This window comes from Sinohyriopsis cumingii, chromosome 17, assembly GCF_028554795.1.
Source record: "Sinohyriopsis cumingii isolate HCF-2022 chromosome 17, ASM2855479v2, whole genome shotgun sequence".
Lineage (NCBI taxonomy): Eukaryota > Metazoa > Mollusca > Bivalvia > Unionida > Unionidae > Sinohyriopsis > Sinohyriopsis cumingii.
Window position 1 is genome coordinate 121118216 of NC_142977.1, and position 14568 is coordinate 121132783.

At 35.4% G+C, this 14568-nt stretch overlaps 1 protein-coding gene across 3 annotated transcripts in view; it reads left to right on the forward strand.

Moving 5' to 3' along the window:
• The window catches only part of LOC149779774 (replication protein A 70 kDa DNA-binding subunit-like), a 99899-nt gene extending 87533 nt beyond the window's left edge, over positions 1-12366 (forward strand). For all 3 annotated transcript variants that reach the window (XM_089940636.1, XM_089940638.1, XM_089940637.1), the window contains exons 12-13: positions 3987-4118; positions 7228-12366. In XM_089940636.1, coding sequence (XP_089796762.1) covers positions 3987-4111 — 125 coding nt within the window. In that variant the 3' untranslated portion in view covers positions 4112-4118; positions 7228-12366. The remainder of the gene's footprint in view (positions 1-3986; positions 4119-7227) is intronic.
• Positions 12367-14568: the final 2202 nt, after the last annotated feature.

The following is a 14568-nucleotide window of genomic DNA, read 5'->3' on the forward strand; positions in this document are numbered from 1 at the left end:
AAGTTGTCTTCAGTTTTGTCGTTGTTTGCATTTGGTTGCAAATAAAGGATATGAACTTATGTTAATGAGGCTAGTTCTGCAGGCACAAAGATTGAATTTCAGATATTTTCTGTCAATTTTTGCAGTGTTGAAAAACAATTAAAAATGTATTGCATATATACAGCATGTGATGTTTGCTCATGTTGATCTGAATAGAGATGGGCAACTCACATAGCCAAGCTGTAAACCTAGGCAAATGAATATGCCAAGAGACATTTTCACAAAAGGATGCTGATGTCATCATTATTGTGACCAATGCCACGCTGTTGACAGTTTCCTCACTATGGAACCACTTGAGGTACAAAGATTGCTTATTCAGAAAAATATCTTGCAATCGCTACCATCACAGTTCCACCATTGGCCTCAGTGGTATTGAATAATTTTGCAAATCTGGGATACATATCAATTTTAAGAGCCAAGTATTTTTCTGCAAAGTTGCTGGATGCCAGATTAATATTCATTTATTAACTTTGCCAACTATATCACTGAAGTATTTGAAAATGCAACACTGCACTCACTTCAAGCTTATGTAGTGATTCATGAATCACACAATTTTAATATTTGTTATTAATTGTTGACAAAGTAATGCATTAGGATTTATGGACTTTCTGAATAACAGCTGAGATGGTCAAAATACAGCTGAAGGTATGCACCAAGAATTTAGATCTTGCATTAGCCACTTCATGGAAATTACTATTTGTATAATGAAGGGTTTACTAGTGTGTGAAATCTAATTGAGAATCATTTATACTAGAAATTGTCACATGCATGGTTCGTGTGTTTCTTCAAAACTGTTGATGTTAAACAGCAAACTAAAATTTTGGATTGAGCAACTATTGATAGACAGTGTTTAGGGTAAAGGTTCACCGTATTTCTATTATGCAACGAGCTCAAGAACAAGGACTAGCTCCAGCTATAGGGCTGGGACTGGGTATGGCGAGCTGTCTTTTTGGTACACCCAACCCTGAACTCGTGATACAGAGAGTACCCATTAGCCAGTGATGCCAACTCCAGTGCCAATTCTGTTCCAGGCATACTAGAATGTTACTGATACAGATTTAATGAACCTTATTCCCATAGTACCCAGTAGAAGAATCACAGACTGGCACCAGACAAATCCATCACTAATCCTGTCACCATCCTGACCACAAAGAAGTAGTTTGGCTTCTACCTGTATGGTTTTGACCACCTCCCCAGCTCTGTCACTAACCTCATACATACCTCATTCCTGTATCCCTCAGTGTCTTAACCAGCTACCTCAGTCTGGTAAATTTGCAGACATTCTGCATGACTCTGAATTTAAAGAAACTTCAAAATGTAGAGGTGAAGAAACCTTTCATTTCATAACATTGAGCTCTCATCAAACAAATATCCTGGCTTTCAGCACACTGGTCTTCCACATGAAGTCCAAATTATAGGCCTTTGATTGTTTTAACCTTCCTCAGTGTGCATGAACTGGAGATTGTTTCTCATGCAATAATTAGTTTGCAGTGTCATATTGTCTCCATGCTCAGTTCTTTTTGCAGTGTCCTATTGTCTCCGTGCTCAGCTTGGTCTCAGTGGCATTATTTCAGCAATCTGAGCAGAGCATACGCTTCTTCATAAGAACTCCATGCATGGGACTCTCATGTATATGAACTATATACTCAACAGGGCAGCTCAACACTTACACTCTAATGCTATACCTGCGTCCATCAGCCTCCAGCAAACTTGGTTCCCATGATGGGTTCTAAACCACCCACTTCATGCTCATCCACAGCTGATTTAATTTCAGTCTTGCCAGCTATAGGGTTATTAAAAAGGCTAAATGTATAAAAAAAAATTCTTGTGCTTATGTTCATCGGTCTTCTGCATAAGTTCTGTCATTTTTTTTTAGATGTTGTCATGTTTCACTGGATTCCAAAAGTTGCTGCACATATACTTTATGTTCTTTCATTCAAGTCAAACCCACCACCATCAGCATTGTACATAGCTTCCGATAACAGAGGAATTTATTCACCTGTATGTATCTGAAGTACCAGACATATAAAATAAAGGAAGGAATGATATTTTCATTCAGCTTTTGTTGGTCTGGATCCAATGCACTCACTTTAACCTGGTGGGACCTATTGTAGCAGCACAACACGTCACCATCCCAGATCTCTTCAACTTCCACTGTATTGGCAGTAGACGATATTCTACTCTAAATTATGTCCAATGCCTGTCCATGTGTTAGCTCTGATGTATGGAATCTGGCTCCCTCCACCTCTGGTAACATATTTGAAGAAACCAGTTTTTTGGAGTAAAATATTTTTCTGTAATAATACTTGCCCAGTTCCAAATACAGGCACATCCTCCCAAGCCCTCTATGCAGTTAAATCTCAAAAAGAGCTTGCTTATTGACTCCAGTCTTGGCAACCAGATGACTTTTAGCACTAATTTGCTGCTAGAAGAAATCAAAAGATGTGGTGAGCATCTTAATAGGAGAGCTGGGATTATAGATAGGGGATGTAGGTTTAAAGCATTATGACTGGTTAGGTATTATCAAAGAGACATGCTTAACAATTAGGGGCCATTGATTTAGTACATACACAAAAAACTGGCGAAGCTTGACCCCTGCCCCCTCTCTGTACACAATCATACTTTTTTACCCACACCCCACCTGCATATGTATGCTGGATGCCCCCTCTCCCCCCCCCCCGAATTATGTACAATGGCCTATATTTAATCCATGCAAAATGATCAAGGATTAATAATAATGTGCTTAATAAAACAGATAGTCCACTGACATTGAATATCTGGCTGCATCAAAGAAATAAGCAGCGTAGCTTTAAAAAGTTTGTCTAATGTCTGCTATAATTCAAATGCCGACTGAACTCTGTCGAACAGGTTACGTATTAGACAAATTATTATCAGTAGACCACCCCCAAGCCTAAGCATTTGGGTTAACCCCCCTCTCCATGCTTACGTACTAAATGGATGGCCCATTACTAAACAGAATTGGTTTCTTTAAGATTTGAAGCTCTATTTTGATACTAAATTTTGTACCCTGTATAAAACTTGTGTAAATAGGAATCATCATCACGGTCCATCCATCTGTCCTTCCCTCCAGTACAGTCATGTCAGCACAACTAGTTGCCCAATTCCTGATGGATTACCGTGTAACATCTGAATATGTGCATATTGTCAAGTCACTTTGATCCTGCAAAGTTTGTGCTATGTTCTGTAATTCGATCGAGATGCACAGATGTGTTAAACACATCTTAAGTGCTGCAGTTTTTGATGGATTACCATGTAACTTGGTAAATATTATGGTCATCACTGGAAGATTCACATATTGACAACTCACAATGATAATACAATTTTTATAAGAATTACTACCCTTTTCAAGTTACAGATGAAAGCAGTCTGTGGCAAAATCATGTAAGAGTAGCTTAGTCTGACAGTTTTCATTTTTGTTACAGTTATAAGATAGAATCTTGTGAATCCTGTCAACATTTGCCTAGTTTTTTCTTATTTGGACCAAAGTGCCAAAATATTTCAATAGGGCTTTGCATCATATGCTTGAGTTGTTCACTAAAGCTTGATTAACTTGGTCTACATTTGCAATTGGTCAAACTTAATCCCACAAAATTTTGTTACCTTCCTACTGAAAAAGTGGTCTATTCATGGTAAGAAATGGTTGCATCTTATTAGCAGGTCCCAGAAAAAATCTATGGATTGAATTGGATTTATCATCTGCAGAAGAAAAAGAAGAGGTAAGAAATTTAGGTGAGGATTTTTTGGAGAAGAAAAGGAAAGGAGAATGATCTGGCTGCATTAGTGTTCATTGAGGAAGCTATGGACAGTTGTATTTGTTAATAATATTTGTTAAAGCACACTTCTTAAATTCATATGCTATCAGTTATATGTTATCATGCACATTCTGATTCAAGAGATATGATATCAGCATAAATATTTTCCCACAGGTTGCTCCTTGTCAAGGCAGGCAAGCACACTAATGCATAGAGAACCTGATATACTAGAAGCTCATTCACTTCGCAAATGGTATGATGACATAGGAAATGAGAAGGTTTTCACCAGGGTCTATTGATAGATGTGTGAGTATGAATATCTTTACTATTATTCTGAATGTAAATGCTGGACTAAAGTACAGTTGTTTTTGACGGCAATCTGTTCCAAACCATTTTTGTTGATCATTTTGAAAGTAATGGTACTAATACTCTTTTTCAATAATGTTGATGGGAATAGCAAAGTTTTGGCAATTCCTAAAAATGTTAATAAGCCATGGTTTGTTGATGCTTGCAAGGATGCCATCAGGGAATGATTCTAAAACTCATTGTGTTGTTAGAGAGAGAGAGAGAGAGAGAGAGAGAGAGCAAACAGATGATATGGAATCCCAATATCCCCATGCTGAATTCTCATTCCTTTGTGTATCAGCTTAGAATATTGTATCAAAAATCATTGGCAAAAATATAAGAAATCTGATAAACTCGTCACTCTCTGACCTGAAATTTCAAACATAGTGGCTAGTACAGTGCCAAATATTCTTTACCTTAAAGAACTATTTGGAAAACTTTATTTTCATAAACCTGAAAAAAAAGTTTGCTCGTAAAGAACTGCAAGACTATTTTCATCAAGTCCATGACACTTAAGCTGATATGCACCATCAACTTCTGAAACACTTACCTACGTTATTAATGCGCTGTGGATATGCTATGGAACATTTTTAATAAAATTTGGAAAATTAGCAACATCACAGCAAGAAGCAACAGCAATAGCATTAGCTTAACCTGGTAAGGACCATTCTGGCCCTTTCTTCTTCCTTTAGCAATCTTTTTTAGGAAAACCATGAATGAAATGACAGACACTATTAGTATCTTTAATCTAACAAAATGTTATCAGGTTTTTAATGTGGATTCAGATGCCAGCAAAGCACAATTGACCATCTTGTCAGACATGAAACATTTCTTGGAGAAGATTCATAAAGAAAGAACAGACAGTGTTGTCATCTGTGTAGAAAGCTTATGGCACCATGGTGAAGTGGGGCTTAATAACTGACCTATTCAACCTCAGTGTCAGAGACTTAGAGTCAACTATCTTTATATCCAGTTTTTAAAAGATAGGAATTTTGGAATTACTGCCAGTACCAGCCTTTCTACAAGCTATCAGGAAATGGGTGCACCTTAATTAGAGCCACATATTTTGTAAGTCATCCTTTTCAACATAAGAATCAACAATGCTTTTACATGATGTTGACTTTTTGATCTGCTTTAGATAAATGGGTATGCATACTACTGAATGCCAATTATAAATATGTATAAATAGAGCTTTGAAGGAAAAGGGTTTTAACATTTTTGAAATCTAAACCTATTGTTTGTGTTTCTGCCATTAAATAAAATTCATGATGACCCAAAACTTAAACTTGAAGAAGGTTATCTAATTCGAGTTGGTGAGATCAGATTTTTAGAGCTTATTTTTTTAATGTAATTAACTTTCCTTCCACATATTAGAGACAAATGTTGAAAAGTCCTTTATTTAAAATAAGTCATGGCGAACAAAAGTTCACCTTATCTAGAAGCAGCAAAGATATGTCTTTCCAGTACTGAAAAATTGTTTATCACCATCTTGGTTATCAGCCCCCACCCTCAATAATATTTGATCTTTGTGAATTCATAAACACCTCAAACAGTCCTCTTGTTTCTAAGAGTAAAATCAGAGCCTCCTTTAGTTGTCATACAACCTGTACACAGATGGAGTCCCATGGCCATCGTCTTAAGCTAGTTCTCAGAAAGAGTCTGTTTTTACTGCAGAAATTAGAACCTGCATACTCGAAGGTTTGAACTACATTGAAATCTCTTAAGAAACAATTTTGTGATATTTTTAGATTCCCACTGAATACCTAAACTCTCTCAAAACGTTTAATTTGACAACCCATTAATAACTGTAATCTTACAGAAATATGATTTGAAAAAGAATTATGTTGGCTGAACCAAGTCATATTGGTATTAATTGGTGTAGTGAAAGGCTAGCTAAATAAGCCAAAGTTGCCCAGCAGCCATCCATTTTTGAATGAAAGATTCCATACGGTAACTTCAAATATAATGTAAATGGGCATGTTTTACATTCTTGGGAAAATGTGCAGAATGAAAACCGGGCCCCGAGTGGCCAAGTGGTCTAAAGCGCTCTCTGTTACGGATCACTGCCATTTCACCTCTGTCTGCGTGGATTCGAATCTCAGATTCAGCCAATGTGGGTATGTGAGAAAGCTTGCCAGTAGCTTCTCATCGGTCAGGGGTTCTTTCCGAGGTTTTTACGGGTTCTTCCTCCACCATTAATACTGGCCACCATGTATAGCCTATCATGTGCTGAAAAATGGCGTTAAACCCTACAACAACAACAACAACAATAGAATGAAAACACCACAAACATGCTTCAGAACATGTGTGTGGCACCCTCAAACAGAACATACCACTAAGATGAAATGGTATTATTCCTTCACATATAGGACCCAGACACTTGACTTAATGCATAACTCCTGTTGTAAAGGTGTATTCAACAGCAAACATCCTTAAAATATAGACTTAAAATCCCAGAATATCAATAGTCAAATCGGACTTGAGTGACCTCTACTGTTAGCCACTAATGGTCATTTACAACCAAAATCATCAAACACTTTTTGATTTTACTATATAAATGCACAGGCATGAGCAGATCCAAGGGAAAGTGACAAACTGCCAACTGCCATGATTATCAGACAAAATTGTTTCAACACTGCTACAAAATACCGTATCCCAAAAGTAGGTATAAACATTAAAGACCTGGTTTCTTCAATCCCCGTAACCATAATTGCTTTAGTAGAGTCTGCAGGTGGAGTATTTAGTGCTCTGAAAGACGATGCACTAATAAAATTGAGGAATAATAGTTGAGTTTCATTTCCAGTTTTCTACAGACTGTAAACAATATTTAAGTGGTCTCCCAGGACAAGATTGATTGTAATGCATGTATATATAAAATACTGCTAGAAGACCATTCCCTTTACCGGTTGCTGTGGGGAGTATCAATTAATTTGAATTTATGGTGGGTGGAAAATAAAATTCATGTAAACTTACTTAAAGCACTGAGGGTCATTTTCACTTTATTGCAGATGTCCTGTTGAATCCATAGCACTTGAAACGTGAAATTTAAAAGTTTAATTTCTATTTCCAGGTCAAAAGAATACAGAGAAATTTGTACAATGGATTGAAGATTGTTTTTCATCATATCACAGGGTTATGGTAGTGGTTTGACTCTGTTGACCCTGATACCAAAATAAAGAATGTAAATTTCACTGAATCTTTCTTACCTTAAGGGTTCCCACATAAGTCACGTGACTGCACAGTACAGGCGATAATCAGTTCATGATTTTAGCTACTACCCAAGTTTGTGTAGTTTTTCCATTAGTTCAGTGTGTTCTCTCGCATTTTAAACACTCCTGTAAAGATAGTCAGACTCGGTTTCCTTTATATTGTACTAAGTTTACAGCAACTCTATCCTATATCAGTCTTGCAGGGCACTGGTCAGTACTGCTATCATAATGGTGGATAATATGCTGCCTGCAAAACTAAAACCAGATTCCTGCTGCACATGGATTTTTTCAAAAAACTATGGCCAACCATTTACAATTACAGGGTTTTGTTGGAAACATTGAAGCTGTTATCTAATATTAATACACTTAATCATTTAATTTTCCAATTATTGAGTGAAACAAAACCTTTATTTTCATATGCGTATCACAATTCATTATGTGCATAGGACAAAGATTGCCTAAAGGTTTAAGATTTTAACAATTAAGGATGAAGGTTATAGGAGTCAAAATTAAGTCTTTTGAATTTGAACTGTCTATCCTGCATATGCTGTGTTCCCCTTTTCTAAAACCTTGGATCCACCCATACATATATACATTCATGTATCTGTCTCCCTGCCTTCCCGTCTACCTACCCATCTCTCTCTCTCTCTCTCAAACAATTTATGCATTGGAGTCTTTAAAACATTAATGATTACTACTAAAAGGTTTATCCAAATGACCCCTGTTAGCATTAGCTTAACCTTGTGATCTCCAGATCCTCTAAGATAATCCATGTTCTTGTCATGCAAGAAAGAAATGCATGACACACAGTCAGATGTTACAAAAAGCATAACAATTTGTTTATCACCAAATGAAATAATTTAAAAGCCCTTGTACAGATGGCCAATTGTACCATATTTAAAATATCCTATCCCTACATCTTCTACAGCCCATTGATATATGCATATAAACATTAACTAAAATCACACAAACCTTTAGATGGTTTCTTTTAAAACTGCTTAACACAGTTTTACCAAATCTGACAGGATCCTGAAGAGCATTCATGTTTGTACAAATGATTCTGATTCTCTGGATTACTAGAGATAGAAAACCCTTAAACTGCACACAAAATTGACCAAATTTGAAAGGCAGTATTCTGGACTGAAGGGCTGTCAATTTGTACAGATGATGTTGAACTGCCATCAAATGTAGCTTCCATTACTAAAAATAAAACACTTAAATGACTATTATAAAGTGCTGAACAGAATTTAACAAAAGCATCCTAGCTTTCAGGTCCTTAATATATTTTAAATCTTGCATATGTGCAATCAAATATGCCTCCATTGCTATAAATAGAACAACGTTCATCTCAAACAAGAGTTCCTTGAAGGGACATATGCTCTACTGGGTTTTCAGGAATTCAAGATACAGCCATTTCATCTTGTAACTACCTAGTGTTCAAACCATCTCTGACATTCAGAAGCGGTAAGATTTCCAAATTAGCTGCTGTGGTGGCTATATAGGATATCAGATTCGCACCATTTTCATTTAGGTCTAAGTATACCTTATTAGAAAACCCCACATCACTATGGTAATCCATTCTGAAGGAATAGTGACAACTAGATCTTTTGAGATGGCCATCATGGCAGCCATATTAGATATAAGATTGGCACTATTTGACATGTCCTGTTGACTGACATGTACATTTTATTTCCAGATGAAATCCTATGTTTGACAACTTCTGAATTCATGTGGAATAATGCAACCCTAACTCCTGTGGCCATTTAAAATTTTGTGGCTACATTCGATACAGCAGCTAATCAGATGTGACTTCCACTCATTCACTCATTTGAAAGTTTTAAGTGACAAATTCCAGGGATGCTCAAGTTGAGTCACAGGACCAAATCAGCTGATGCTTTCCTGGCAACGTTGGTTAATTAAGATTGCACCATACTTGTATTATAACTAGGCATGGGGTTGATTACAGGTACTCGATTCCAATCATATTATGATTACAGGTTGTTTGACACTGATGATTATTATGATTATTATGATTACAGGTTGTTTGACACTGATGATTATTATGATTATTATGATTACAGGTTGTTTGACACTGATGATTATTATGATTATTATGATTACAGGTTGTTTGACACTGATGATTATTATGATTATTATGATTACAGGTTGTTTGACACTGATGATTATTATGATTATTATGATTACAGGTTGTTTGACACTGATGATTATTATGATTATTATGATTACACTTTATTTGACCGGTCCAGTGGTCTAGTGGTTAATAGAGGTTCACTTCAATAGAGCATCTGCCCTGGATGCGGGAGGCCATGGGTTCGAACCCTGGCTGAGTCATACCAAAGATTTCTAAAAATGGTACTAACAGCTGCCTCGCTAGGTGCTCAGCATTTAGAGGATAGTGTTAGGACTGGTCAGCCTGATGTCAGGATAATGTGTCTGGGTGGAACATCGTGCTACATGTCTGCGGCATGATGCCCCAGTGTTAGACATCACTTTAAGCTGCCACACTGCAGAAATCGTAGCAGTATGACTGGAAAATTGTTAAAGCTACATTAAAATTCTAAATCACACACACTTTATTTGGAAACCACGATAGCAATTACAGGCGTATGATTATGATTTTAATCGCTTTGCTTTTGCTTGTTATTTTTCTTCTGTATTACTGAAAAAACAAACAATTTTAACACTATGTAAATGTTGATTGACAATTATATGTTATACTTGCCACCTAAAATTATCCATTCTTTATTGTTATAGCAGCCCACATTCATTGTCTTTTTTTTTTAATGGAAACTTTTTTTTAGTATTACAATTATGAAGAATATTATTAATGATTTTTTGTTGTATTCATTTGTAATCATGATTACAATATGCGATTACACTGACAATGAAGGATAACGGATGATAATGATAACGGAGCTTCTCAATCAATAATTACAATCATGATTACAAGTCACATTGTAACTGATTATGGTTTTAACAATCATTATCTGCCCCATGCATGATTGTAGCATTATAATTAAATATAACTTAATGATTTTAAGAACAGAATACTAATTAATATTTTGTTTTATCTGTTGTGTGTTGGCAGCAAAACGTTCAGATGATTACTGTGTTCAAAATTCCTGAGACACACACTTAGATGTATTCTGATCACAAAACAAAGACTTTCTCAATCACATCCTTTACCTCAAAACAATAAATATCTGCAACACCAACATTAAATTCACACAATCAGTACGAAACCTAGGTGTTACTCTGGACAGTGCTCTCACATTGCACCAATATGTCATGAACATGTGCAAGGCTGCATATCTTGAGCTGAGACACATCAGCTCAATTCACAAATATCTTTCAGTTGATGCCACTAAAACACTTGTGTTCATTAGTACTTTCAAGACTGGACTATTGTAACTCAATTCTGTTTGGTTCATCTCAATATCTGCTCCAGAAACTTCAGAACACAGCTGCTCAGATCATACTTAGAATACCATGATCAGAGCACACCTCCCTACTGCTCTGTACCCTACACTGGCTATCCATTCAATCCAGAATTAAATACAAAATTTGTTCTCTGTGCTACGCTTCACTGTCGGACTCTAGTCCAACATACCTGTCCGACCTCACCCATGTGTACACACCAGCAAGATACTTATGCTCCTCTTCTGACAATGGTATACTCATTATTCCAGCTATGAAAACAAAGTCATATGGACAGCATTCTTTTGCATACCAGGACCCAGCAACATGAAACGAATTGCCCACTGAACTTAGACACAAAGACACAGTGATCACATTCAAGAGTGCTCTCAAAACTCACTTATTTCAACTGCAAGAACAAACTTAAAGACCTAATAATGTTTCCTACCTTAAATATTCTCAGCATGTTTTTTATGATTTTCCCAGTGCACAGTCCAAATGAAAATCCCTGTTGTATGTATGAAATACATGACACATGGGTTAGTAATACAGAGCAAAGATTTTATATGACTTTTGTTATTAATTGATTTATTGACATGGCTAGCATTTTAGATATGGATCTGGTGTACAATATATGACATTGTTATCAGTAGTTCTTAGATTTCAGTGGATTCCAGGGAATGGAAGTCATTAAAATGTAGTCTAATAATGAAATACACCATGTTTACATGTAATGGTACATCATTTAACTTACAATGAAATTAGCCATGTTCACACGTAGGTGTACACCAGCTTGTAAAATAATTTAATATCTAAGTACAGCTCTTGGGCCTAATTTGATACTGTAACAATCTTACTGTCTTTATTTGATATTGTATCAATCCTGCTGTCTTAAGTTCATGTTGAAACAATCTTACTGTCCTAATTTGATATTATTATTCTGTAGAAGTAATGAAGCTTGCAAATAAAAGACATCACAGTACTACCATGTTTGTGGGCATGATGAGTTATTTATGGAATACTAAATAATGCCCAGAAAATTATTTTTGGACATCTTCAAAGCTTCAGACAGGATGAATGTGTCTACCCATATAAGTATCAAATTTATTGATTTATTTAAACGTTGTGTCTGCCCACATAACCTTATTACTTGGTTCTCGTTTGTTTGGCTTCTATTTTGGCCATGTTGTTGTGCTACATGATTTAATTTTTCAGAATACTTCACCAATTAATTAAAACTATAACACATAAACAAGCTCTTACAGCTTTACCAAATGAAATAATTTACAGTGTAACCTCCCATCATGGTCACATCTCTTTGACAATTACCCATCATACCCAGCCAAGATCTGATATTTCCTTGTCTTCATTTCATTTGTGTATTTTATCTCTCCACAACAGATGCATCCCATACCCAGCCAAAATAAAAAACACCATTGCTAGCTGCTTGGAAAAAGTTGTACTTTATATGCAATGTAATCAGAAGTACTGTACTGTCATTTCCATTTCAGTTTCTTACACAAATGTTAATACTTCATACAATAAATGCATCAGTTACAAAATGTTTATTAACTTGTATCTTTAGCAGACACCTTCATTGTCTTATATGACAAATTCATTATCTAATATGTTTTTATTTTGTGTTTAGCACAATTTTTCAGTACTCAATAAGATATATATAACTGCCAGTATAACTGGTGGAGGAAGAACCTGGGAAATTCCTGGTAAAAACCACCGATCTGCAGGAATCTACTGGCAAGCTTTCTCATATACACACATTGGCCAAGCCCAAGAGGCGAGATGGCATTGTTCAGTAAAGGCGAGAGCGTTTGACCACTTTCTACACAGGGCCCCTTATCTGACATGATGCATATACTATATGATTGACATCTACATTATCAGATTTTACACCTGCATTGTAGTATATGATTGCTACATTATCAGATTTTACACCTGCATTGTAGTATACGATGGCTACATTATCAGATTTTACACCTGCATTGTAGTATATGATGGCTACATTATCAGATTTTACACCTGCATTGTAGTATATGATGGCTACATTATCAGATTTTACACCTGCATTGTAGTATACGATGGCTACATTATCAGATTTTACACCTGCATTGTAGTATATGATGGCTACATTATCAGATTTTACACCTGCATTGTAGTATACGATGGCTACATTATCAGATTTTACACCTGCATTGTAGTATATGATGGCTACATTATCAGATTTTACACCTGCATTGTAGTATATGATGGCTACATTATCAGATTTTACACCTGCATTGTAGTATACGATGGCTACATTATCAGATTTTACACCTGCATTGTAGTATACGATGGCTACATTATCAGATTTTACACCTGCATTTTAGTATATGATGGCTACATTATCATATTTTACACCTGCATTGTAGTATATGATGGCTACATTATCAGATTTTACACCTGCATTGTAGTATATGATGGCTACATTATCAGATTTTACACCTGCATTGTAGTATATGATGGCTATATTATTGGATCTGACTGCACTGGAACTAAGAAGTTCACTGAAAACTTTTAAATAAAATTGATCTAATTAATACTACTAGAGGTACATTTGGGTGGTTCTGGTTGTTTCAGTTAGATATATATAACAGAAATACAAAGCTCAATCTATTGTTTATAAAAACATTTCAAACTGTAAGAGAACGATTAGATGTTCATTGTTTAATATCTAAGATTTACAGCCAGTCTAGTAGAGATAAAAAGTGAAATAGGTGGCTTTAGAAAAGCTATTGAGGCAACAAATATATCTTTACAGTCTCATCAGCAACAATTGCAGAAAGTTTTGAATGATGAAATACACAAATTGATCAAGAAATTTAAAAGGTAATGCATGATTTTAACACAAAAATTACTACCTTGACCTAGAAGATAACTATCAACAATAATGCAACCAGAAATAATTTAGCGGAGAGAACCAAATTAACTGATGATACTATTTACTGGATTTTTTGTAACAATGTAATTGCTGAGGTTGAACAATGAAACAAAATAGATATGAAGAATATATTGATCCAAATATTGTTTAATTGTTACATAAATAGATAAACTGAGCAATATCAAAAGAAACTTGCATTAAGTGATAGAAATGATATACTTGAAACAGAAATAAACAAAAATAGAGACACGTACAAAACTGAATTGAACACAAATGGGCGTAAAGAGTGTTGCTTTAGAAATGAAAATGAGAGAATGAAACATGGAAATAATGAAAACAAAATGTAGCCTGCTGAAATAATAGAGTAAAGCAATACCTGTATGTATATTCTGTCAGGGTTTTCGCCCAGTCCAGATTATCCAAATATATTGAGTAAATGCAGATGGGAAAGGGTTCATTTCAGTTGATAAAGAGACAATAATCCAAAATTTGGAGCTGCTACTAAAATAGTAAAGAATCCGAGGCCATTAGACATTCCTACAAGCTGACTTAAGACCTTAAATATTAGCTACTAATTATTTAATTATGCTGTGTCAAGTTTTGCTAAATGAACTTACACAAAATAGATGTTCCACAGCATTATACTCTTCAAGTAAAAATAAAGGTTTGTACACAATGTGTATCAACTTCTATTTAGTAAGCAAAATTGTGGATATCCATGATACTGATCTGTTAAAATATGAACTTTATCTTAAACTGAACTGAATTACATATTGATCAGCTGATATGTGCATAAATGTTGCAATATAAGATTGAAGCACATGTATAA